The sequence below is a fragment of the Lethenteron reissneri genome, chromosome 43 (assembly GCF_015708825.2).
Source record: "Lethenteron reissneri isolate LAM-NWPU_2019-01 chromosome 43, ASM1570882v1, whole genome shotgun sequence".
Lineage (NCBI taxonomy): Eukaryota > Metazoa > Chordata > Hyperoartia > Petromyzontiformes > Petromyzontidae > Lethenteron > Lethenteron reissneri.
Genome location: NC_083821.1, coordinates 9,854,688 through 9,881,786, shown reverse-complemented (window position 1 = coordinate 9,881,786; position 27,099 = coordinate 9,854,688). Strand labels below are relative to the sequence as shown.

The 27,099-nt window shown below is 45.6% G+C and overlaps 1 protein-coding gene across 2 annotated transcripts in view; it reads left to right on the top strand.

Annotated features, from left to right (window-relative positions):
* Nucleotides 1-27,099, top strand: part of LOC133353404 (CUB and sushi domain-containing protein 3-like) — a 634,534-nt gene that overhangs the window by 441,981 nt on the left and 165,454 nt on the right. For both annotated transcript variants that reach the window (XM_061569655.1, XM_061569654.1), the window contains exons 27-33: nucleotides 3,510-3,704; nucleotides 5,411-5,549; nucleotides 12,815-13,002; nucleotides 15,106-15,300; nucleotides 19,715-19,831; nucleotides 21,897-22,010; nucleotides 23,796-23,891. In XM_061569655.1, the coding sequence (XP_061425639.1) occupies nucleotides 3,510-3,704; nucleotides 5,411-5,549; nucleotides 12,815-13,002; nucleotides 15,106-15,300; nucleotides 19,715-19,831; nucleotides 21,897-22,010; nucleotides 23,796-23,891 (1,044 nt within the window). The remainder of the gene's footprint in view (nucleotides 1-3,509; nucleotides 3,705-5,410; nucleotides 5,550-12,814; nucleotides 13,003-15,105; nucleotides 15,301-19,714; nucleotides 19,832-21,896; nucleotides 22,011-23,795; nucleotides 23,892-27,099) is intronic.

Genomic DNA, 27,099 nt, shown 5'->3' with positions numbered 1-27,099 from the left:
GTCTTTAACCTGAATACCAGCATTTCACATCCTGTACAAGACTGCAAACACGTGCTCATTTTAACTATTGCCTTTATGCAATGGTTAAATGGCATTCAGATCTTGATCAGTTTTAGTTGTTTTCTCTTGACTTCAAATCGAGCGTTGTTTCCATAAAAGTGCACTAGCTGTACTACCCGGCTTCGCCCGGGACTTGTATCTACCACGGCCGGCCGCCTTTGTCTCCCCAGTGGCGATGTTAATACGCTACAGTAGTTAAGTTACTCGTTTGAGGCAGAGTCGACCTAGGGGAGGTTCAAATAATCGTCACCGGTGGTGGCCGTGAGCTGGAATCGAACTGGGTTTGCCGGGTTGGTAGCGCAGCGTAGCGTTAAGCACTACACCCACCGCTCCTCACACACCACACACGCACAGACACACACACAGACACACGCAGACACACACAGACAGAAACACACACACAGACAGCACGCTAACCACTACACTACCGCTCCCCACACACCACACACGCACACACACAGACACACACACAGACACACACACAGACACACACACACAGACACACACACACAGACACAGGCAGCACGCTAAGCACTACACTACCGTTCCCCCTACACAACACACGCGCGCGCGTCCATTGCTGCAGACACACACGACTTTCAGGGTGCATACGGCAGTAAACGACTGAAATAATAAAGCGGCAATGCTGTGTAAGGAACGCCTTAGACCCGCATTATACATTTGTGTAATGCGAGCGTAAACACACAAACACACACAAACACATACACAATACACACACACATACATGCAGACACACAGACAGACACATAACACACATACATACACACACATACAAACACAGAAACACATACACACACATACATAGACACACACATACATACACACAAACACATCCACAGACGTACATACACACATACATACAGGCACGCAGACATACACATAAACACATACAAAAAAACCCACATACATACACACACACATACATACACACAAACACATGCACACACATACATACACACATGCATACAGACACACAGACATACACATAAACACATACACACATACACATGACCCGGCTTCGCCCGGGACTTGGATCCACCACGGTGGCAAAACCGACATACATACACACACAGACATACACACAAACACATACACACACATACATACACACATGCATACAGACACACAGACATACACATAAACACATACACATGACCCGGCTTCGCCCGGGACTTGGATCCACCACGGCGGCAAAACCGACATACATACACACACAGACATACACACAAACACATACACACACATACATACACACATGCATACAGACACACAGACATACACATAAACACATACACATGACCCGGCTTCGCCCGGGACTTGGATCTACCACGCCCAGCCGCCTTTGTCTCCCAAGTGCCGATGTTAATACGCCACACCAGTTACTCGTTTGAGGCTGAGTGGACCTAGGGGAGGTTCAAATAATCGTCACCGGTGGTGGCCGTGAGCGGGAATGGAACTGGGTTCGCCGGGTTGGTAGCGCAACGTAGCGTTAAGCACTACACCCACCGCTCCTCACACACCACACACGCACAGACACACACACAGACACACGCAGACACACACAGACAGACACAGACAGACACACACACACACAGACACACAGACAGCACGCTAAGCACTACACTACCGCTCCCCACACACCACACACGCACACACACAGACACACACACAGACACACGCAGACACACACAGACAGACACAGACAGACACACACACACACAGACACAGACAGCACGCTAAGCACTACACTACCGTTCCCCCTACACAACACACGCGCGCGGGTCCATAGGTACACATACACGCGCTTGCTGCAGACACACACGACTTTCAGGGTGCGTAAGGCAGTAAACGACTGAAATAATAAAGCGGCAATGCTGTGCGAGGAACGCCTTAGACCAGCAACACATTTGTGTAATGCGAGCGTAAACACACAAACACATACAAACACATACACACACATACATACACACACATACACACAAACACATACACACAGACATACACATACACACAAACACACACATACATGCACACAAACACATACAGAATACACACACACATACATGCAGACACAGACAGACACATAACACACATACATACACACACATACACACACATACATAGACACACACATACATAGACACACACATACATACACACAAACACATGCACACACGTACATACACACATACATAGAGACACGCAGACATACACATAAAGACATAAAAAAAAACCCACATACATACAGACACACATACACACAAACACATACATACACATACATACACACATACATAGAGACACACAGACATACACATAAACACAAACACACATACACATGACCCGGCTTCGCCCGGGACTTGGATCCACGATGCCCCGCCACCTATGTCTCCCCAGTGACGATGTTCACACACGACAGCAGTTACGCTTTTGAGGCTGAGTGGACCTAGGGGAGGGCCAGGTCCGTTTCAAATAATCGTCAGCGGTGGTGGGCGTGAGTTGGAATCGAACTGGGGTCGCTCAAGCAGCTTAATGACTGTTTGTACAAAGAACATATAAAGAATCGATTATAATAACCAGGCAAGAGTCCACATTATAGACTGCCAGTACACGCACTCAGCTTCATAAGCAGGCTAGAGTGTACATGATAGACTGGCAGTACGCTCACCCAGCTTAATGAGTATTTGTACAGTGAACATTAAAGTAATCGATTGTTGGCGCGTTGGGTTTAAAAGTAATATTAATAGCACACATTGTGGTGGGGGTGTAGTGAAGAGTAGGAAAAACTTTGATGAATTTACCTCAGAGTGGCGTGGTGGGTGTCGAGGCATAGTAGCGTGCAAAGCCTGCGGCCTCGCCTAAAATTGTCGGCTTGGAAGAGGCAGGGTACGGGTGGCGTTCCTTCCCCCCCCCTAGCGCTCCAACAATACTGTGTAATGGCTATTATTTAATTAAATACGGAGCTTATGAAAGTGGCGAAGGCGTGGCTAGCCGTTGGCAGGGGCAACCGCCGTCCAATGAAACTGCAGCCCTTGGCGAAGGCGTGGCTAGCCGTTGCCAGGTCCAATGAAAGCGGCGAAGGCGTGGCTAGCCGTTGCCAGGGGCAACCGCCGTCCAATGAAAGTGCGTATGGGCCAAAGTCCACACACACACACACAGACAGACAGACATGAACGATTTTATATATATAGATGGCTCCAGTGGCTTCCTAATATCATAAGGGAGAGCATTCCAGACGGCCGCAGAAGCGCATTCTAAAGCGCGCAATGCAGTGACCGTCTTTGTTCGATAACGAGCCAGTAGCCGCTTGCGAGAAGGACCAGAGTTCACGTAATGGTTTATGCCTCTTGACGCGAAATAGCAATCCTTGAAGGCTAACCACTTCCCTCCCTCCCTTCTCCGCCTTCACCGTGCGTGCCCGCTCGCAGCCACGATGGCGTCCGAGTGCCGCGACCCCGGCGTGCCCATGAACGGCACGCGTAGCGGGGCACTGGGCCGGCGGCCCGGCGACACGGTGAGCTACCAGTGCCAGCCGGGCTACGAGCTGCAGGGCGCGGCGCGCATCGCGTGCGTGCAGGATGGCAGCCGCTTCTTCTGGACGCCGAGTCCCCCGTCATGCCTCGGTGAGCGCCGCCGCTGTTGCACGGTCGCCAACGCCTCCGGATGTAAACAAAGCGGTGACACTAGGCATGTGAATAGTGGTAGCGCTAGGCGCGTGAATAGTAGCGGCGTTAGGCGTAAACAAAACCTAGCGAAATCTTGGGTGTCTCAAGGGGCTCAAGTTCACTGATGAAGTTGATTCGTGAAATATATTGGTGCATCAAACATCAGCTCTAATTCAATCCCCAATAAACACAACGTGGGAAGTCAATGTAAATAGTGGTCATTCTTTGGTAAGACTGGCCCTGCCATATGAATGTTAAGTTTTTATCACTGGTCCAGGACCATCACGGACAATGAGTACGCTCACGTTGTTTGAAAAGAGGGACACTTCACCCCTAACCTGCTGTCACATACCGCATAGCGCCACAAGCAGCACAAATTCAAATCCTAATAAATGCTACGAACATAAAATGGCAATTAACCTCATCTCCATTGTGTCAGTATCTCTATTCTCTCACCTCACTAACATCTCTATGTTTGTCTCCATTTCACTGATCTCACTGCTTCTATATCTTTCGTCTTCATGTCTTCTTTCATCTGACTAAGTCTTCGTCTATCACGCCATTTATCGCGTCTTGGTAAAGGGCGGGGAGCATAGGAGTACAGCACAACGATCGAAGTCGTTGAGCTCCTCTCCCTTCGCCGATGACGTAGCCCCGCCACTTTCAAGTCGAATATTTTGGAGAAAAATAAATATTTCTTTGGGGCAACAGCGTCAAATTGCGCAAGCGATTTAAAGAGTGAACACAGTGGTGAGGAGACATATTTATTCAATAGGAAGCATCCACACTCATTCTGTTTGGGCGGCAGCCGTAACTAACGTGCACATGCACACATTGCCAATGAACGTGCATAGAAACACTCGCAAACACGTGCACCAAATTGTACGTCTGAGACTGGATTAGTTATACGTGATGCAAATGATATGGAAATGCTGTATTTACGATAATCTGTGCAAACGATACTAAATATTAAGATGGAACATTTGCTAAACTATAAAAAATAAAAATATTGTTCCTCTTTCCAAAGTTATCTCAGTGCACATGGCGTCCTAGTCTCTACCGGCATCTTTAGATGTGGCTCCATTTCAATGTTTTATGAATCCACGTTGTATTCTACATATTCATACACGTGCACGAAAATGCGTAAACACATACACGTACGCACGCATATTTTCACACAAGCTGACAATGCGGTAATCCAACTCTAGTCGCCAGCTTCGTAGCGCAGTACGCTAATCTCTTTGCTACCGCTCCCCACACCCTCCACTGCACTAAGCACGCGCAATTATGAGATGCCAGGCAGTTGTCAAGACATGCCAATTCATTTGCCTTTTGTACGAGATTCATTGCACTATTGTGAATGCGAATTAAAATTTGTATATTCCAAATAAAATTCTTCTTTATCGTTTTACTTCCCTCCAACTTCCTTCCAAGCGAGTTCCCCCGACTATCGATAATTAAACGTTGCGGGCAAGGTTGTAGTGAATGCCATATGTGTCTGATACAGCCCAGGAAGTCATACGTGCGTCTTCTCTGTTTAGTGTTGCTATAGGTGAGCACTGCTGGCTAATCATGAATAAAACCTGATAGGCCGTCTTGAAGCGCAAGCTTAGCTCCATTGATTAATTAACCATGTTATGTTATTTTAAATGATTTTTTCACAGCCCCATGTGGAGGAAATTTAACAGGGCCAGCTGGATTTATACTCTCACCCAATTACCCACAACCGTACCCGCCAGGCAAGGATTGTGACTGGCTAGTGGTGGTGAATTCCGATTACGTGGTGGCGTTGAATTTTCTAAGGTAAGTGTCTGATCGTGCAATTCTTTTGTGACACTTTTTAATTAAATTCACCATCTGAGGTTCGTAAATGTCAAGTGGGCCCCCTAAATGAGACATTTAAATTGACACCTCTGCTTTGGAAATGGATTGTAGAGTTGCTTTTTTTTGCCACTGGTTCAAGCCTGCCTCACTGCCGCTTTGAGTAGGAACCAAAATTGCCTCGCACTTACAATTTCATTTTACAAAAGGTAAAATGAAATATCCAGTCCTGCAATTGCTTGCTCAAGCGACTGCGGGCAGCAGAAGAGCCTCTGTTAGAGAGAGAGCTCCGGAAAGCCAATCGAGAGGACGTTTGGCCTACGCTTCCACGCCGACATCTTGGATGAGGCGGGCGTTACCCACACTTTAACCCACCGCATGCGATCTGCCCATAAACCGACTATGGTTCAACCATTTGTTTTTTTTATGGGTGGACAGAGGTGGGGGGATGTAGGAAACTTGCTCAATGTTTTAACTGCCATGCCCAGGATATCTCCATAAAAAACCGGCGATATCTGGGTTGCAAGTCCAGTGTGCTCACCATTGCCGAATGGCAACATCGGGTCTGTATGTATGTTGAATTAATACAAAAATAATTATAAAACAAGGAAACACCTGATAATTTGCACTAGTTGGGGGCAATACGGAGGGACGTTAATGTAACATAGTGCAGTGCAAGTATGTTGAACTTCTTCCGCACCGCACGTAGCCAACCACGCTAATTGGAGTTTGCGGGGGAAGGACACCAAACTAAACACAAAAGCAGTTCTAAAGACATCACATTTTTTATCCTGCTCCTAGCTCTGTGTGTGCGTTTTCTATGACCGAGCAGTACTATGTCAGAGTGCTTGACTTGTAAGAGGTCCGTGTGCTGAAATCCTAGGTGGGGGTCGACGTTGTGGAAAAACATAATGGGAACATTGCCCAAAACGTCACCGATTGTATTTTAAAAAATATATATGTTGATATATGTTGTGTTTTTTTTTTCTTTTCAAGGCCACAGTGTTATTGACGACTGCATTGAGTTGTTGTTACTTGTGTTTGTGCACCACTGCCAATTTAGAAGCAGCACCACCAAATAACTGGTTGCTTTCTAGAGATACAGGATTATAAAGATTGCTAATTGAGGGAATCCAGCATACAGTGAGGGAAAAAAAGTATTTGATCCCCTGCTGATTTTGTACGTTTGCCCACTGACAAAGAAATGATCAGTCTATAATTTTAATGGTAGGTTTATTTGAACAGTGAGAGACAGAATAACAACAACAAAATCCAGAAAAACGCATGTCAAAAATGATATAAATTTATTTGCATTTTAATGAGGGAAATAAGTATTTGACCCCCTCTCAATCAGAAAGATTTCTGGCTCCCAGGTATCTTTTATACAGGTAACGAGCTGAGATTAGGACCACACTTTTAAAGGGAGTGCTCCTAATCTCAGCTTGTTACCTGTATAAAAGACACCTGTTCACAGAAGAAATCAATCAGATTCCAAACTCTCCACCATGGCCAAGACCAAAGAGCTCTCCAAGGATGTCAGGGACAAGATTGTAGACCTACACAAGGCTGGAATGGGCTACAAGACCATCGCCAAGCAGCGTGGTGAGAAGGTGACAACAGTTGGTGCGATTATTCGCAAATGGAAGAAACACAAAAGAACTGTCAATCTCCCTCGGCCTGGGGCTCCATGCAAGATCTCACCTCGTGGAGTTGCAATGATCATGAGAACGGTGAGGAATCAGCCCAGAACTAGAGGAGGATCTTGTCAATGATCTCAAGGCAGCTGGGACCATAGTCACCAAGAAAACAGTTGGTAACACACTACGCCGTGAAGGACTGAAATCCTGCAGCGCCCGCAAGGTCCCCCTGCTCAAGAAAGCACATATACATGCCCGTCTGAAGTTTGCCAATGAACATCTGAATGATTCAGAGGACAACTGGGTGAAAGTGTTGTGGTCAGATGAGATCAAAATGGAGCTCTTTGGCATCAACTCAACTCGCCATGTTTGAAGGAGGAGGAATGCTGCCTATGACCCCAAGAACACCATCCCCACTGTCAAACATTGAGGTGGAAACATTATGCTTTGGGGGTGTTTTTCTGCTAAGGGGACAGGACAACTTCACCGCATCAAAGGGACGATGGACGGGGCCATGTACCGTCAAATCTTGGGTGAGAACCTCCTTCCCTCAGCCCGGGCATTTAAAAGGGGTCGTGGATGGGTATTCCAGCATGGCAATGACCCAAAACACACGACTAAGGCAACAAAGGAGTGGCTCGCAAAGAAGCACATTAAGGTCCTGGAGTGGCCTAGCCAGTCTCCAGACCTTAATCTCATAGAAAATCTGTGGAGGGAGCTGAAGGTTCGAGTTGCCAAACGTCAGCCTCGAAACCTTTATGACTTGCAGAAGATCTGCAAAGAAGAGTTCAACAAATCCCTCCTGAGATGTGTGCAAACCTGGTGGCCAACTACAAGAAACGTCTGACCTCTGTGATTGCCAACAAGGGTTTTGCCACCAAGTACTAAGTCATGTTTTGCAGAGGGGTCAAATTTTTATTTCCCTCATTAAAATGCAAATCAATTTATAACATTTTTGACATGCGTTTTTCTGGATTTTGTTGTTGTTATTCTGTCTCTCACTGTTCAAATAAACCTACCATTAATATTATAGACTGATCATTTCTTTGTCAGTGGGCAAACGTACAAAATCAGTAGGGGATCCAATACTTTTTTCCCTCGCTGTAAATGTATACCACCGTGTTCTTGTTTGGTTGGACAATTAGTTTACTGCCTGTATGTTTGGATGAAAAGATCTCCCTGCAATCAGGAACTTGGATCATCAGTTACATCTGGAAAGGGAGATATTGATGATGATGATCCAGAGATTATTTATCACAGATTGCTTTTCAACAATTGGGGAAAACAAAGGTGGGAATGGTAGCAAATAGAAGTCTGTCTGCCATGGTCAAAGGAGATTTAAGAGTGGGCCATGATCTATAGTAAGCCACGATTTGAAGACCTATGTTAAACAAGCTTCAGAAACATCGTAAATAGTTGCATGGATGAATACTTATAATGAAATGTACATTTTGCAGTCTGTTGAAATATCGCTTTAAGCATTGGTCGTTCTGTGTATGGACAGACTGAGCCCCACCAAGAGTATGTTTGCATTTCCATCTTAGGTTCAGGGTGCTATTAGCAGAGATTAGTTGCTGGAGCAGTGCTTATTTTATCAAAGAGATGCACAGACTCAGACCACCGTTTTCAGCCGGTGTCAAATTTCTCATCACGTCTGCAGGATATCGGTTAGCTTGAAGTAGTTTTTTTTGTTCCTATTGCGGTAAAATAACTTGACGCGAATGTGTTCTCTGCGAAAATTTTCCGCTGTGTGTTCCTTGTGGGCACTTTGCCATTTGACGCGTATCCACAAGAGGTGTGTTGTCGTGGCTGGTGTACGTCAACTGTAGAGGTCCTCCCGTCGATGCTCATTCACCGGCAAGCTTTGTGATTAGATGTTGTTAGATGTCACATTAGGGATTTAGATTCATAGTAAACTAGAAACGTTTTATTTTATTTTACCAGCTAAGGCCCACTCAGTTATGTAGCTCTTTTCAGAAGCGACCTGGCCACAAATGATAGATCAACAAAGTAACTTATCATGTGGAAATGTACAGCAGCCAAATACTTTAAACGCATGTTTCTAAACATGCAGGGAAAAACCGGAGGACCCAAAGAAAAATCCATGCAACCACAAGGAGAACATGCAAACTTCAAATATATAGGCGTCAGGGTCAGAATCGAACCCACAACCTCCTCCATACCAGGCGAGGTAGTTCACATCTCACCACCGTGGCGCCGTAGAGGAAGCGAGTGTCCCGTCTTTCGTATATAAAAGCATTGGTGTTACAACGTTGACGGTTGGTACGTGCGCTTTTCACGTAATTACTGAGCTGACATCCCATTTCAACACGTAAAACCCTTTTGAGATGATTTCAATATCAAACAGCGGTGGTTATGATGATGATGATGTGGCTGAGTTCAGTTTAACCTGGTGGCTGGGTGGAACCTGGTAACTGTGGTGTTGTCATTAAAACTATCATTCATCTTCATCGTCACCATAATCCCTACATCTTCAATTTCACTTGTCTTATGTCTTTTCAATAATTCCCTCCGCGCATGTGATCCGCAGTCAGGTTGCACTGCAGTTGGATCACTCAACTTGCAGTTTAAAAGGTTGCGAGTTTAAATCTGGCTCGGGTCTCAACTCAGGCCGTCATCACTTTGTGGGAAGTCAACAGTGGCTGTTCTGATGAAGAGACTGGCTATCAACTGATGTCAACACTAGTTCAGGGCTGTCAACGGATACGAAAATAGTCGCAAACATTTGGCCACTTTGCCCATAATTTCCCCACCTTTTTGGCTGAATGGGGCGATTTTCATGCAAGAAAATGGCCCCATTCCAAAATCTGCTCTTTCTGTGCCAGTGATTTTGTACAAACCACACTTGTTTCACCACAGCTAATGCCACTAATTGAATAATGGCCCAGAGTGATATCAGAACCTATATGAATTCTTCCTCCAACTTGACTCGCTCCGTATTGAGAAGCTGATGTGGTGGGATACTTCAGCACTGGGGAGACAAAGGTGGCTGGTGGTAATGTAGACTACACTCGTGCCTTGTAGATGTCATCACTTCACATAACAGATGGCACGAAAAGTGCTTACTTAAAGAGGATATGAGGTTAATGAAGGATCTATCATCATGTGTTTATAGAAAGATATCATCTGCCCACCAGATACTGTTTATTCATATGTGCTAATTTATTCGGAAGCCACATGCTTAATACAGTACCACATTTCAATTGCCTCATTTAGCATATCATATAATTGTTTAATTTCTGTAAGTGTAGCAATGCAACCCCATTAAAATAACCCTGAAGGAGGATTTTCTGCACACAATCTATATTGTAATTCAAAGAAGCCAATTATGGAAGTAGAACATTTACATTGAATATCAATTAAGGTCATTACAAAAAAGTGCACAATTTTAGTTTTGACTGCTTAGGAATAAACATGGTCTTTATTTTATATTTCTTTATGCAGTCGTGATGTTTGTACGGTTTACAAATACAAGCATGCACACTCGGGCAATCACTCGGGAGTCAATATATCATTCTTGTTATGCGAGGCAATTACATTCCATATGAACCGTGCGACATATTTCAATGCTTGCCAATATTTTACATTCATGAGTAGCCCGTCCAACCCGCATGCAAATTATGCAGCATATTTCAGCAAAATAATTGAGGCCAGTTGTGTGAAGCAGGCGTCGAGTTCATTTTTTATATATATAAAAATCAGCACATCATAGGTCGTTAGGATGAGGCCCGGAGTTACGCTTTTGTCGCTTAATTTTTTTCTTCGATCTCTGTTCCCGCATTTGACAAGGGGCTTTTTACACCGGGGAAATGAAGTCGATTTTCCCTTTTCTTCCTCAAAAATATACATTTGTATTATATATAGCTTTTTTTCCATATTGCAGGAGAAAAAGTGGTTATTGGCTAAATGAGGCTGCATGGAGTTAACGGTTTCCATGGTAATGTGTGGTAAAGAAGATCATGGTGGATTTTTTTCACATGATATGCGTGTTTATTAATGAATCTGGATGAATTTGCTAGTTGTATGTATGGTGAACTTTCTTCGCAACGTACCGTGCTAAATCGGAGGTGCAGGGGAAGGACTACAAAATAAACGCAACAAAAATCTAGACGTAAAAGTGCACAGCTCCAGTTATTTTCCTACTACCGGAAGGAAGGGCATTCCAGACGGCCGCAGAAGTGCATCTGAAAGCGCACGATGCGGTGACCGTCTTTGTTCGATGGCCAGCCAAAAGCCGCTGCGAGGATGACCGGAGTTCACGTGATGGTTTATGCTCCTTGACGAAATCAGCAAGGTGTCGTAAATCATTTGTAACAAGCACTCTGTGTGTGTAATAAGTGCGACCTCAGAATGTATTCGTTCGGCAACGGGAAGCCAATACAGCTCAGCGACCACTGGACGGACATGGTCGCATCTTGCGGTACCCGTCGAATGTAAATAAAGGTGTTAAGATGTTCAGACACCATACAGACATCAATTACAAGGCATCAATGTCTGCTTAATCACACGTACTTGTTCGCGCAAAAAAAATATTTGACAAGTTATGCACTGTCCTTGAGACTGATTCGCCTGCACCAGAGACAGCCTCTTTTATAGCATTGCTTCTGACCAGTGCGAGACCTAAGGCTGCCAAATGATGAGCAGTACAAGGACAATGCAAACACCGAAGCGTTATCAGCTCGGGTTGAGCAGTTCGCCAGTATCAAGATATCGAATGATACAAAGGCTTCACCCTCATGCTAGGTTTGGCTCTTGACTTTTAATCGAAATAATGAAAACACCTCGTTAGAGTTAATCAACGCCAGCATGATGGCACTGTGAGAAAATCTCGATACTGTTTGGTGTTTATTTGTGAAGCAAGTTGCATTTCTGTTTTAACATCTGCCGCCTAAATATTTCCTCAGAAGTGAAATATTTAACTTGTTGAATTTTGCCCTGAATCATTATTTTATTCAAAGAGGGAGACAGAACTAATTTGAAGCATTACCGACCCCATGGCCTCTTATTGCACAAATATAAATATTACGCGAAGATCTGTCGGGATTTCCCTCATCGTACCATATATATATACCATAGTGTGCATTGTTGTGTATCACACAGTGCCCCAGGCTTCCCTAGAAACATCGTTTTGTCTCAGTGGCTACTTGGCTAATCGGGAAAGAATAGCATTCACGTGTGTGTGTGCGCGCACTGTGGGATCCTGCCATGGTGGTAGTGGTGAGCAAATGCGACTTGGAATCCAGACATTACCGATTTGTTCTCCCGGCGGGGCAGTTGAAATATTGGGGCAAGTTTTTGTTTTTACTCTCTCCCCCCCACCTCCCACGGTCTCTGTCCACCCAGCAGTGTGCGTGAGTCGATCGCGTGGTCGCGAACGGTGGACCAGGCTGTGGGAACTCACACTCCCTCCAAAAGTTGGCCAAAATACTCTCTAGAGGTATTCTCTGCTGTGTACCCTCCCTCTCGTGGAGCTCCTTCAGCCAGTAGCGGAGAGAGCAGGAACAAATTCAGTGCTGCACATTTATATGTTCTACTGTCTGCGCGTGTGCGTACTGCGTAAGCTTTAACGCGTTCTATCGTTCTTCACAGCTTTAGCCTTGAGGCCAACTATGATTTCCTGAGCGTGCACGACGGGCTGGATGGCAGTGCCGCTCTGATTGGCTCTTACCATGGCCCGCAGCTGCCCAGCCGCGTGGAGAGCAGTGGCAACAGCTTGTTCCTGTCCTTCGCCAGTGACAGCACCGTCAGCCTGGGAGGCTTCCACATCGAATTCCGAGGTGACCCATAATGACAACTGCACAATCACGAACACGCTAAAAAATGCATAGCCTTATACTTTAGTTCTGCACGTAATTTAGCTAATTTCCAGTTGTGACAATTTAAAAATAATCTTGCTTTGACTGCCATGCGAAGAAAACGAATCTCTGTAGCAGAGTGGCTGGGAAAGTGCTGCCGCCCTACTGTCTGAACCAGAGGTGGGTCACCTAAATGGATCTCGGAAGTAGCTCTGTGATATCTGTTTCCACGGGGCCCTTTCGCTCGTACACAAAGGGTTGCACGGCTCTATGAGAGATCTGAATGGCTATTTTGTTTCATAATATGACCCCGACAGCACCGTCGATATAACCTTGGGGGAATAGATACAAACAGAAAACAACCGTGGGAGAAGTCCAGAGTGGTCATCCTCACCTTGGCAATATGGACACCAGTGGCGATGAGCACTGCCCCGATGCACATTTGAACAGGTAAACTACCCCTCTATTTAAGGAACGAAATAGGAGGAGTCCTCCACAAATCTGGCTGTCGCCTGATGAAGCTATATCTAATTACTGGCAAAACGTCGTACTCAGATTGTAAATGTTGTGGCTTTGCTCTCCAACACACTGGTGTGCTCTACTAGTGTAGTGACTAACTCGGATATGATAAGACTTGGAGGCACTTCTTTATTAACAAGCACCATCGGGGTTAACACTCTTAATAAGTAGTCGGTCTATTGTCGGTGACGCTACTTAGGACAGTTGGTAGGTTGCCTGACTGGTGGCACCCCGAGATGGTAGAGATGGAGACTACGACGAGAAGAATGGTGAAGACGACGAGAAGAATGGCGACGATGGACTTCAGCAGCACGACAGGAATCCCACTCCAACAACTGCCCCGAGGTCCCCTACAGGGGTCCCTCTTAAATTGTCACGTGGCCTGGCTTCGCCCCTAGCAACACCCCCTTTCTAGAACCTACCAGCGGGTTCCTGGTGTGCTCCTTCTGTGACCTTTCCCCTCGATCCCCCTCTCGTGTATATCCTGGCCTGCTGAACTCAGGACTGCCGTACGGCACAGATCTCCCTTTCTGCCAGCAGCCAGCGCTATGCCACTACACTCGTAACGAATTGACATGTTCTGTTTACGTGACAAACCTTACTAATTAGCTGTGTCGGGTGGTTTGTGGCTTTAACGACACATTTATATATTTATGTGATCTAACCCAAAAAAACCTGCATTAGGGAAACTTTTACTTTCGTGTCGTTAGAACTTGACCTTCAAATTATAAACTATTATTTATTTAACCAGGTAGGGTCCACTGAGCTATATAGCTGTTTTTCAGAAGCGGTCTGGCTATCACAAATGATAGCCCAATGAAGTGGCTTGTCATGTGGAAATGTATAGTAGCCACATACTCTAAATGTGGAGGGAAAAAACCAGAGGACCCAGAAAAAATCCACAGCACTATGGGGAGAACATGCAAACTCCAAATAAACAGGCGTCAGGGTCGGGATCGAACCCACAACCTCCTGTATACCAGGCCAGGTAATGAATATCTTGCCACCGCGGCACCCAAATTTTAAGCTTGGCATGCACAATGTTTAATAATGTAGTGCAATATCCCTTTAGTGATCTATGATAATGACAACTAAAGCTCAGGAGCTTTGCAGGATAAATGACTGGCCCTTTAAATATATATTTTTCTATAACGTCCAACCACTATTAAGCCACCAAAAATCGAATAATGATCTAAGTAATAATTGAACGTCCAACTGCCGGCAGTGCAATGCTGGTAGTGGAGTACTTGCATCACGATTTGAAGGTAGGGAGATCATCACTGCAAGACTAATTCAACGAGTTCCACTTTGTCGAAAGTCGGTATGGTAATGCAATAGGCATACTAGCAACCACCATAAGAATGTGGAATTTCCATGATTGACTGAGGACTGCCGGAGAAAATAAGCATCACCCCCTGGCGCTTCTTGGAGCAGGGAGATAGTTTTATATTGACTCGAGAGGAATAAACGCGTCCTGTCAATTCCCTCTCTCCTTTTTCTTGCTCTGTTCACAAATTCACGAGCTGTGACAATAAACCTAACTTTTGTCGCCACCTTCCGTGACAGAAAAGCCACGGGAATCCTGCTTCGACCCTGGCAACGTTAAGAATGGCAGTCGCCTGGGCGGCGACTTCAAGTTGGGCTCCACCGTCACCTATGGCTGTGACACTGGATACATGGTGCATGGACATTCAACGTTGACTTGTATTATGGGTGACGATGGAAGGCCCACGTGGAACAAGCCTGTGCCCCTCTGCAGAGGTACGTACACCTGCTGTTGGTTGGTTATAGACGGCGTCGCTCATTCTCCTTCGCTGCCCCCATTGCTTGCAACTGTTCCCCCCCCCCCCAGCCGTCCACGCTCTTGACCTGTTGGCCCATTTTAATATCTTCAGAACTGATAATAGGTTTTTCCCCTTTTTTCTGGCAACAAAAACAGGTGTTAAGATGTTAAAACACCAAATTGAAACCTTTTACAAGGAATCATGTCTGCATTAACCACAATGCTTGTGGTCAGAATGCAAACAAAAAACATACTCTGGTAATATATGCATTGCCCTTGAAACTGATTGGTCCACACCAGAGACATATTTCTTTTGAGCCTCGTCTCAAACAGTGTTAGACCAGAGGACGCCAAAAGGCGCCTTTTGGCATCCTCTGGTCTAACACCGTTTGAGACGAGGCTCCCCTGATGTTCTTTAAAACTCTTTTTTGTTCTTTCGAACTGTTTTTTGTGTTCAGTTTGTTGTCCTTCCCCCGCTCCTACGATTAGCACGGCTGGCTACGTACGGTGTGAAAGAACTTCAACATACTTACATATATATTCTAGTCCAGGCTCAAGTCCTTCCTGTTTGCCTCTTCCGATGACAATGAATACAGATATAAGCACCCTTCCCCACGTGATTTCCATGTTACACTGTTCTGTGTGGTATGTTGAGATAGCATTAGATGGTATATAAATCAAAATTGTGTTCTATTTTGCTTTGCAAGATTACTCTGGCTTTTAGAGGTAACCATTAAATCTGATTGATGGACTGTTTTTCTTATTACTGTATATGAATTTCAACACATCAAGCTGATTTAACGTCAGACATAACATTGACTTTGTACTATTACCTAACAGATGCAAACTTTCAACGAATAATCCAAAATCTACTACAGCAAACTAAGTGAACACCATCAACACATTTTCAATATCTTTATGTAGAGATGTTGGCGACTTGAGGTTTGATTCCTGGCCGAGGCTTAGAACAGTGCTGAGTCATATCAGAACCATCCCCTTCACTAACCTGCACTGCCCAGCGTGATGAAGTATGGTCAGACAAACCCAATGACATGGGAAGGCCTTTAACCAGCAGTGGATTGAGAATATGCTGCACGTACTTTATAACAGTTAATCATTATCATTACGTGTATTGGATACTGCCATGGTGAATGGCTCACAGACTGGATGAACAATCCATATGTCACCAGTTCTATCTCCCGGCGCGGCGGTTGAAACAATGACGATCGTTATTAATCGGTCCACCCAGTAGTGTGAATATGGTTCAACCACAGCTAGTCAATCGGCAGGCCAGGTGTGGTCGGGTAAGGTGTGGGTCCTCCCACCTCTTCGAAGGGCCTCCACTTTCTAGAGTGGAGGCCCGCGAGTAAGAAACTGCAGTGTTGAGACATTACCCATTGTATTATTATTATATGAATAACAAAGCTGAACAATGGAATGTCCTCTCATGTTCTGTTTGCTTTGCCTGCAGTATTATTAAAAAGATAGTCTCAATGTATCCGCATCGTGTCACAGACCAGGAAGAGAGTACATACTACAGAGGAGTAGACCGTAACTCATTAACTTATTAATAATGCCTGTGCTTGATACAATATTACAATAGCATCAGTGCTATTCAAGACTGACCCCTGCCATAGGAATGTGGAATGTTCACTACTGGCTCAGAGTTCCCAGTGATAAGCGCAATCGTCTGTGCGTGCTAATGCAGTGTGGGCGGTGCATGTTCATTTCCATCAGCAGCTGTGGACTAACAACTTCTGAACAAAGGCCAGTTCCGGTGAAAGCTGAATCGTAGTCAAGTTTAAATGCGCTAATTAAAGTACAATTTTAACGTTCACAAATAGTGCACGAAGGGATGATGCATTATTATTTATGATATATGCAAATTGTAAGTTAACATGACATTTTCATTAAGAGCAAATTCAATTTACGGACTACCCAGGACAAACAAGTTAGCAGTGCGAACAAGAACAAACGAATCACATTATTGCTCTGAATTGTGCCAATTCATAAAACAGATCACTCTTCAACCCATCGCATAGCAATATATTCTTGCCCATATAATAACAGCCAGCCTTGACAACCCAACAAATCTACGCACATTAGCTTCTCCTGGAGAATATACATCAACGATCACGAGAATACTAAGCATTTACCAATGTTAAGTAGGGAATGTGTGCGATTAAGTGGAGTCGACAGTGTACTTTTTTTTTCGTGAACACTGCCGATGTAAAACAAAAAAAGAAAACACCTCCGGGCCTTGCGGTGCTGCGTGCTGGCACGTTGCGCGATGCGCCGTACGGATTTCACATGACGCCTTGGTGGGACGCCGTTGTTAACGGAGCGCTCGATGTCGCCAGTTCAAATCTCGCTGCTGGTGGCGGCGGTGGTTCTCTTCCCTCTTCTTTCTGCAGTCACGATGACTGCGGCTCCACGTTGTGGCAGTCCTACGGAGACTGGCACCTCGCCGGCGGTGGTGTTAATGTGCCACCGTTGATGCTTAATTGAGCAGGGGAGGCGATTGCATAGGTGTTTTTTTACGGTTCGGCTCTATTGATCTGCGATGTGTGTCGGGATTGTGCCGTGCTTTGTTCGGCATGATGTCTGACTTTCACTCCACATGGCTGGGAGCTTAATTACCTATACTCCTCCTAGAGTATTGTTCTCACAATGTTATAACTCTTCTGATATACAAAGACCATTTGGCATGTTTTCTGTAAGGGTAACCATTCGGTATAAACCTGTCGAGGTCAAAATATATATAAAATTTGTCTAATCCCCAAATTGTTTGAATGACACTCCCATTGTCAGTGGTAATTAAAAGGAAATCTGCATTTTTCCTTAACCATTTTTGAGCCAGTAATAAATAATGTATTGTGGAAATTGGGTGCGTATAATGAGCATACAAATCTGCCTCATTAATTAAGTAATTTTTTTTTTCAAATTGGCCCCAGGAATCTCATTATTGATATCTGCCTGTTAAGATGTAACCATTACATGCTTTGGCAATTGAACCTTATGGTACCATGGTACCCCGGCTCTCGCATAATGTCCGTGATGCAGTCATTTTTAGTCCGTTGATGTTCGGCGATGCGGCAGTCAACTCATCTCGACGAGCTGTACACGATGCACTATTCAAAGTTGAATTTTTCGATAACGGATTATTTATGCTAATGTTTGGCGTTTCGACATCGCGGAGTAGCACTGATTTCGGATTGATTGGTACCCGAATGGCGGAGTTAAGTAACACCCCTGGGAAAAAGTGTCCCAGAAATAAAGTATTTAATTGCCTCGGCCATTTTGTATTAATTGGTAACTCGGGGTACTGCCATAAGGATCAATTGTGTAACCAACTAAGGCTTCCTGATGATTACCAATAACATGAAGCCAACTAGAGTTATGTTGCACAATTATTAATGTCATATATTTGTACACTTTTATACGTATTTTTTATATTTAGTTTGTTTTTATAGTTGGTTGCTCGTTAGTGTAATAGCGACGGAGTATGTCAGTTGCACACTGAATGAAAATATTTCTTAAAAATGCGATTCAACGCATTTCCTGTGGACACTGTGCATCATTAGACTGCTCATTCTTAACACACCGCGTTTGATCCACGTATCTTAACTTTAAGGATTGACATCAAGCAACAAATCAATACGTCCTTTTGTCACCTAAGTGTGTTGCACTACATCTGTGTCTGTTAGTGTGGCAAAGCTCAGCACGGGTGACATACCCACCGATGGGCCCGAGCAAATTGTTGTTCTTAATTTCAAAACCTGATGTTGTTCTCTCATCCGCAAATTAGAACACACATTTTAACCTGATTGCACTGCGTAACAAAAAAAAACATGCACGCATACACGGAGCTTGATGGCACTGCTGGTGTTGGGCCAAGTGAGTGGTCTCCACGAATCCGGCAACCGAGGGGAAGATGGTGGGGACAGGACTTGGAGATCGCTGTGTCTACAGTCCAGCAACTGTGGGATCTTGACGAGGGTAGATAGCGTTGGTAGCGTGGAGGTGGTGGTTGGCATCAACGGCTTTGGCCGTGATGACACCTTCATCTGGTTAGCATCAGGAAAATACATGACTCACGATCGGTGTTTGTGACTCTGGAGCCAGGAATAGGTAAATGTATTGGGAACAGGAACAGTCACGTGAAGTTGCTCTTGAGTTGGAACCAGGGGGCTGCTGGAGCGAGGTCCTGGTGGAGCCAGGCCTTCGCTTGTAGCAGGGAGCCAGCCTAGAGCTGGAGCCAAGCTACCAGAGCCACTCTGTAAATAGAACCCCGTGAATATGCTGCTGCACTGCCAGGCCCACTGCGGCTTAGCTCCGGGGCGGCAGTGATTGTCTTGCGCCGCTAACGCCGTCACTGTTGCCACCACGCAGCTCCGTGCGGAGGCCGTTCTGTGGGCCAGGAGGGAGCGGTGCTCTCCCCAGGATACCCGTCCAATTACTCCAGCAGCCAGACGTGCGCCTACACCGTCGTCGTTCCCAAGGAATACGGTACGGTGACACTCGCATCCCAATTAATGCGTCCACCGCGCGCCTTGTTTGGCGTGCCTACCGTCTCATACTGCCGTGACTGTGTGTGTTTTAAATGGCCCATGAATGCCGTCCGCATGTTTTGTGATAATACTGACGGGTAGTTTTTCGCTTACGGATTAACTTGTTCTGGATGGCACTGATGCCATTGTTGCAAGTTAATCATCCTTATCAGCCCGTGATCATATTCATCGTGTCTCTAGGGTTGATAAAAATAGTACAACCATAATTTCCCCTATGGAGAGACTGACCCCTGCCACAGTAATGTGGCATGTCCTCATCTATGGGGTCATCGCTGCAATTTCGAGGTGAGAAACAACTTAATCTCTCCGGAAAAGCGTTGCCAAATCTCAAGAATCGTTTACAGGAAGGGTCCTACATTGGAATGTATTGGCCGGCTCCTTAAATATCCACGGCAACTGTAATACACAAAGATTAGCCATGCACACATGGGAGACAATGCCAAAATGTGAGTGCAGGCTGGTCCGTCGCCTAGTTGCTGTACTTCCATGTATTAACCGACTCATTACCCCTGCAGGTTGAAAATCTGTTGATCTCTGCGTGATTGTTCAATCCTTCCAGCAGTGCGCTGGAATTGCAGGCACCTGTTTCCATGCTCGGCATATGACAGAAAATAATTTTAAATACATATACACGCTCACAAAAACTCATTACTATTGCTTAATGCTTCCATGAAAATACAGCGCACAGTATTCACCAGTGGCTAAAAGTTGCATTAAAGCCCAGAAATCTCTAGAAGATTGCACTGGAATTAAACCCCCTATGCCAGGCAAATACTTTACTGCTGTGCGTGCTCAGATTACGGGGTTCAATTCCAGGCTGTGGGTAGACTCGTCCATTCATTAGGATATGCACCATTTTGTGGGACATCTCAACGGTGGTCAACCTATGGAAGGACTGCCCCCCCCCCCCCCGCCATGTGAATATTGCATTTCCACAATTGTTTGAAGGGCACCAACATACGTCTGAGTGTAAGAGACACTTTCGCTTGTCTCCTTAACGAAAAGGGCACCCTATCCTTCGTGACATGGGACAATTTCCCTACGTCAGCTGCGGCCTCTATGGACCATCTGGGATACATGCTTAAGGGCACCGCGGGGACGACGTGTTAACTATCTCACCTGGTATACATGAGAGCAGAGCCGGCCCAGCCACTAAGCGACCCTTGCAATTGCAAAGGGCCCCGTGGCCAGCAGAGGGCCCCCCTAGAGTCACTGCTAGCTTGTGGGTGAAAAAAATCATACATCAAAGGGGCCTCCGACCAAATTTTGCTTAGGGCCCCCAAAGGTCTAGGGCCGGTTCTGCATGAGAGTGTGGGTTCGATCCCGACCCTGGCGCCTGTATGTTTGGAGTTTACATGTCTCTCTCTCCCCGTGGTCGCGTGGATTTTTCTGCGGGTCCTCCGGTTTTTCCCTCCACATTTAGAATCAACGTGCGTTTAGAGTTATCTGGCTGCTATACATGTCCACGTGATAAGCCGCTTCGTTGAGCTATCATTTGTGGCCAGGTCACTTATGAAAAATAGATACACAGCTCAGTGAGCCTTGCCTGGTAAAATAATAAAAAACGTTTTTTTTTTTAATATAATTGCCAAGGAAAGGAGGCAGACTTAAAAATAACTTGGGGGCCCATTCGTGAATAACTCATTTGAACTCCCCCCACCGTGTGTTGCTTTTTTAAAGACGAGAATCACCAACCCACTGTAAAAAAAAAAACATTCCCAACAAATGAGCCCCGCGAATAAGAACGGCGACCTTAACGCTGCTGGGATGCCGCGTGTTTAACATTGGAATGTGAACCGGAAATGCCAATAAATAAATCGCACGCAACATGAAACGAGGCTTGCTACGCACGGTGCAGAAAGAAGTTCAGCGTACATACGCCTGAATACAAACAATTTACAAGTTCATGGCCACGCGTTCATGAGTCCGTATAAAGTGTCACAGCCCGCAGTCCGACTCCGGCTAACGATTCCGTCGTTTTTTGATTCACCCCTTTGTTGCAGTTGTCTTCGGTCAGTTCAAGTTTTTCCAAACGGCCCTGAACGACGTGGTGGAGGTGTTCGACGGGTCGAGCCAGCAGGCCGTGCTCCTCAGCTCGTTCTCCGGCGCCCACTCCGGTATCCTAGACGCCGCACACCGCGCGCACGTGATCGTTAGTGACCCTGAGTGACCGTTAGTGACCCTGAGTGACCGTTAGTGACCGTTAGTGATGGTGAGTGACCATTAATGACCGTGAGTGATGGTGAGTGACCGTTAGTGATGGTGAGTGACCGTTAGTGACCATTAGTGACCGTGAGTGATGGCGAGTGACCGTTAGGGACCCTGAGTGACCGTTAGTGACCTTTAGTGACCATTAGTGACCGTTAGTGATGGTGAGTGACCATTAATGACCATTAGTGATGGTGAGTGACCGTTAATGATGGTGAGTGACCGTTAGTGACCATTAGTGACCGTTAGTGATGGTGAGTGACCATTAATGACCATTAGTGATGGTGAGTGACCGTTAATGATGGTGAGTGACCGTTAGTGACCATTAGTGACCATTAATGACCGTGAGTGACAGCCGCAGACATATTTTGTCGCCTTGACAGGAGCAGTGCCGTGCATCAGATAGATTTAATTTCAACTTTGCCCAATATAATTTCATCAACTTTACGTAACGAAGGTTACAGGTTAAGTCGTGTTGATCTGAACATTCGACTGTTTTGCGTACGCGTTTCTGCATTTTGTCACTGTCTGTTCATCTGTCTCTGCAGATTAATGTCGATTGCGTACCTGTGATTGCGTGTGTCTTCCCGTGATGCCTGCCTATCAATTTTACAGCTTTTTAGTCTAAAGGCTTATGTCTCTTCGTCTACATGAGCCTGCGTTGTACACTATTGATCTAGTTTGGATAATGTTGCCATTTCTTTAGAGAGATAAACGGATACCAACACATCCACAAAGATGGATACATATAATTGATCAGGCATCTGACTGTCTGTATGTCTGCAGGTATAATTGTATCTGTGCGTAGCGCAGTCTGTTCTATAACGCGGTAGTTGCGTTCTTGAACAACGCCTGCTTTCTCTAAAAATCGCGTGATAATATAAATAATATATAATACGGGATAAAGCACGGTCCGCGACAAAGCATGAGATGCGTACACAGGCTGGACAAAGTGCGTGGGTAGCATCTAGAAGCATCCAGCAGCATCCTGCCTCGTGTGACGCTACGCCGAGGCAGCCGCACAACCGCTTATTTATATTACGCGCGACGCCGTTCCGTTCACTCACTCGTGTTATATCCAATTTGCATCCACGTTATAAAACGTGTATCCCCCAATACATTCATCACATTATGTCCAATTCGCATTGTGAAAAGATGCGTTCTCACAGAACTGGCTGTGTGGTGTCTTGACAACCTGTAACTATTGCAAAGTAGATACCGGACCTCAAAGGTCTTCTCTCACTCTAGGTCTTTCCCTTCATTACTAATCCATAGGTTCCCATTGGTATGCCGACCTCAGCAACCCGTCCACCATTCTGCACATGGTGCCCCACTCATTGTATGCATCCTTCCCTTTGCTGAATGTCCGCGGTGATTGACCTGCGACATTATTTTCTGAACTTTCGTGTTGCTTCTCACGCTATACTGCCATAAGATCCCACCACGGCTATGTTACACAAACCCCAAATACTGGCCTCGTAGGTCGGGATTCGTGGACATTGTAGATATGCAACAGAACAAGGGAAGTGATTACAAGGAGTGGTGCGTCAATCGCATTTGCCGAGATGACCTCTCGATCTTGAATGTGAATCGAGACCAGTGCAAGCACGTTTAAATACTTTACATACACCCCGTGTGAATTTAATCTATTTTTAATGTAATGTTTTTTGCGTTTTCCTTGTCTCTCACCGCAGGTGAAACCCTGCCCTTGAGTTCCACAAATCAAATTTCATTAAAATTCAAATCCACTAAAGACTCAACTGGCAAAGGATTCCACTTTGTCTATCAAGGTAAACACAGCCTATTTGCATAACATTGTAGATGTGTTTAAAAGTCTGACTGCTCTCAAACGCCATGTTTTTTTTTACATGAATATGCATGCTAGATATATAAATATCAACGAACGACTGTGTAAATGTGCACACACGCCTTCTTGCATTACAATGTGCATATTTGGTTATGATAAATGAAGCCGCTGCATTTGTAATGCGAGCATAAATGGGGTGGTTGCTGGCTTCCGCGCCAATCACACCGCCCGGAGCATTGGTCGGCGGAGCCTGGTCGGCGGAGCGTGTGGGAGGAGCCACTGCTCACCTCGGCTCCAATGGGAGACGAGGTGAACGGGGGCGGAGACGGGGGCAGTACGGGAAGGAGGAGTTAGGGTCACGTGATGGGAAGGATATAGGGAGAGAGCCGGAAGAGATCGAGGAGTTGGAACGGAGCGAGAACAGGGGAAGCCACGCTGGGCAGTGCGGGAGGAGCGGCGCCATCTGCCACGTGGTCGAAGACCGACGCACACCGTCGGCCAGCGGTGTGCGTGGGGTAGACGGGGCTAGCGGTGTGTGAGGGGCTAGCAGAGTGTGCGGGGCACACGTGGCTAGTGGGTGACTAGCGGAGTGTGCGGGGCACACGGAGCGAGCGGTGTGGCTGGCGGTGTGTGCGGGGCACATGGAGAGAGCGGAGCGGCCACCAGCGAGTGCGGGCCACACGGAGCGTGCGCGGGGCGCGCAGTAGAGGCGGCGCGGGTCCGGCCGAGGACCAGCGGGGTGCGATACGAATAACCTAAATAAACGACAACGGAGACCAAGAGAGCCTGACAGAGTCGTTTATTACACATTTATAGAACGTGCACAAAGTCTTTTGTACACGTAACGATGCATTGCCCAACGTACCCAGCACATTGTTTGGCTGTTCTTTTTGTTGTTGTAAATCTATTTCCATTTACGTGGCAAAGTTGTGAGAGAGAAAATATCGCCAAATTTTAAAATCTTACAAAAGAGAGTGAGAGCATTGTTAAAAGATGAAAGTGTATAAATGCACTATTTCCTGTGAAAACTTCTGCAATGAAAAGATCACTTCACTCCAAATTCCATCGGTCTTTGCTGTTAGTCTGAAAGCAGGTTTGTGATGGTGCATATTAGACGTGTGTGTGTGTGTCACTACTTTGAAAAGGGGCTTCAATTAGAGCACTTTCTTTTTTTAACTGCACAATTACAGGGAACACTTGGGCTGGAGATTTGGCGGTAAAAAAAAATTGTATTATAAGAAAAAAGTACTTTGTACAATAATTAGCAACCTTTTGACATCCGTCTGTCCGTCCCTGCTAGCCAGCCAGCAGAACGTTTACGTTGATATAGAACTCTGTCTCTCTCTACCTTTCTCTCTGTGCCGTAAATCCCAAGTCATCTCGATCTCTCACTTTGTCCGTCTCTGTGTCTCTCTTCCTCTCCTCCCCCGATATTCCTCTCGTCTTTCTGCATCTCACCCACTTCCCTCCCCCGGATCCCTCTCTCACCCTCGCTCTCCTTATTTTCAACTCTCCCTTTCACAGCTCAGTCTCTCTTGCCTCTCCCTAATTGCTCCCTCGCACTGCTTGTTGCTGTCCCTCGCTCCCCTACTTCCGTTTTGCTCTCCCTTTTCCTCTCCATTTCACTCCCTGTCACTCTCTACACTCCGTCTCTATCTCTATCGCGTGGAATTCACGGCCGGGGTGCAGGGTGGGTGGGGGAGGAGACGTGATGACGTCGGCGCAATGCACGAACAGCGATCAACGATGTGTGGATGATGGTGACGTCATCTTCACAGACGTGTGCGGTGCCGACGTCACCGCTGTTGTTGTGTAACATGGTAGCCAGGAAGCCGGGCAGGAATCCAGCCAGAAAGTAATATCATATGACATGGACACACTTTTAATACCAATAGAATATAAACCTGGTAAGGTGGTGTAGAGGTTAGAGCACATATCTTGCAATGGGCAGGTCTCAAATTTACATTCTCGCTGGGGGTTTACCCAGGTCATGGTCAATAAATGTTTGTCCCAGCGTGTGGAAAGGCAACAGTAGTTGACCTATGAATCAACTCAATTCTGCCATAGGGATGTGTACGTGTCATGATTGACTCAAGGCTGTAAACTGGATTTGAGGACCACCCTATATGCTTGTGTGAGCATGAAATTACTTTGGCCCCTTCCTATTAAAAACACATCTGTGTATAGCCAAGGGACGTAATTGTTAGAACAGATTTGCACTTGAAATTAAGAATGTCACAGGCCTCCACCCTTGCTTGAGCATTAGGGTGGAAGTCATCTCCATTGGTAGACATAGCTGGTGGTGGTGGTGATGTTAAATTTCCTTGTTGTTTTTTGGCAGAGGCCAGTCTTTCCACAGCATGCTCACTGTTGACTTTTCCTTAAAGTAGTTGTTTATTGAGCCATGGGATGGATCTGCATCTGGAAGGATGTTGATGTGCATTTGAACTCATGACCTTCCAAATTTGAGATAGCGCCACGTATGAAGATACTTACATTTATAACAGGCTGTTGAGATTAAAATTCCTCTTGCAAGGCATAACAGTGGGAGACAATTCTGCATAGAACTCGGAAGTGCAAAGCACAGGGGAGTGCAGTTAAGAAACAATAACAAACTAAACTATGAATTTATATTTTACCAGGCAAGGCCCACTGAGCTATGTCGCTCTTTTCAGAAGCGACTGGCCACAAACGATAGCTCAACGAAGTGGCTTATCACATGGAAATGTATTACAGCTCAATACTCTAAACACATATTTCTAAATGTGGAGGGAAAAACCGGGGGACCCGGAGAAAGATCCACACGATAATGGTGAGAACACGCAAACTCCAAATATACAGCTGTTAATGGGTGTGACCAAACCCACGACCTCCTGTATACCAGGCAAGGTAGTTAAGATATCGCCACCAACACAACAGGCTGAACAATGGTCAACCACCATCATCATCGTGGGACCTCCTTTGCCAGTACCAAAATATGAGAAAATGTTTTCCCATTTTTTCTGGCAACAAAACAGTTGTTAAGATGTTAAAACACCAAACTGAAACCTTTTACAAGGAATCATGTCTGCATTAACCACAATACTTGTGGCCAGAATGCAAACAAAAAACGTACTCTGATAATATATATGCATTGTCTTTGAAACTGGGAACATCTATCACGAAACCATCTCAGTAGCTCTTCTCTTTAG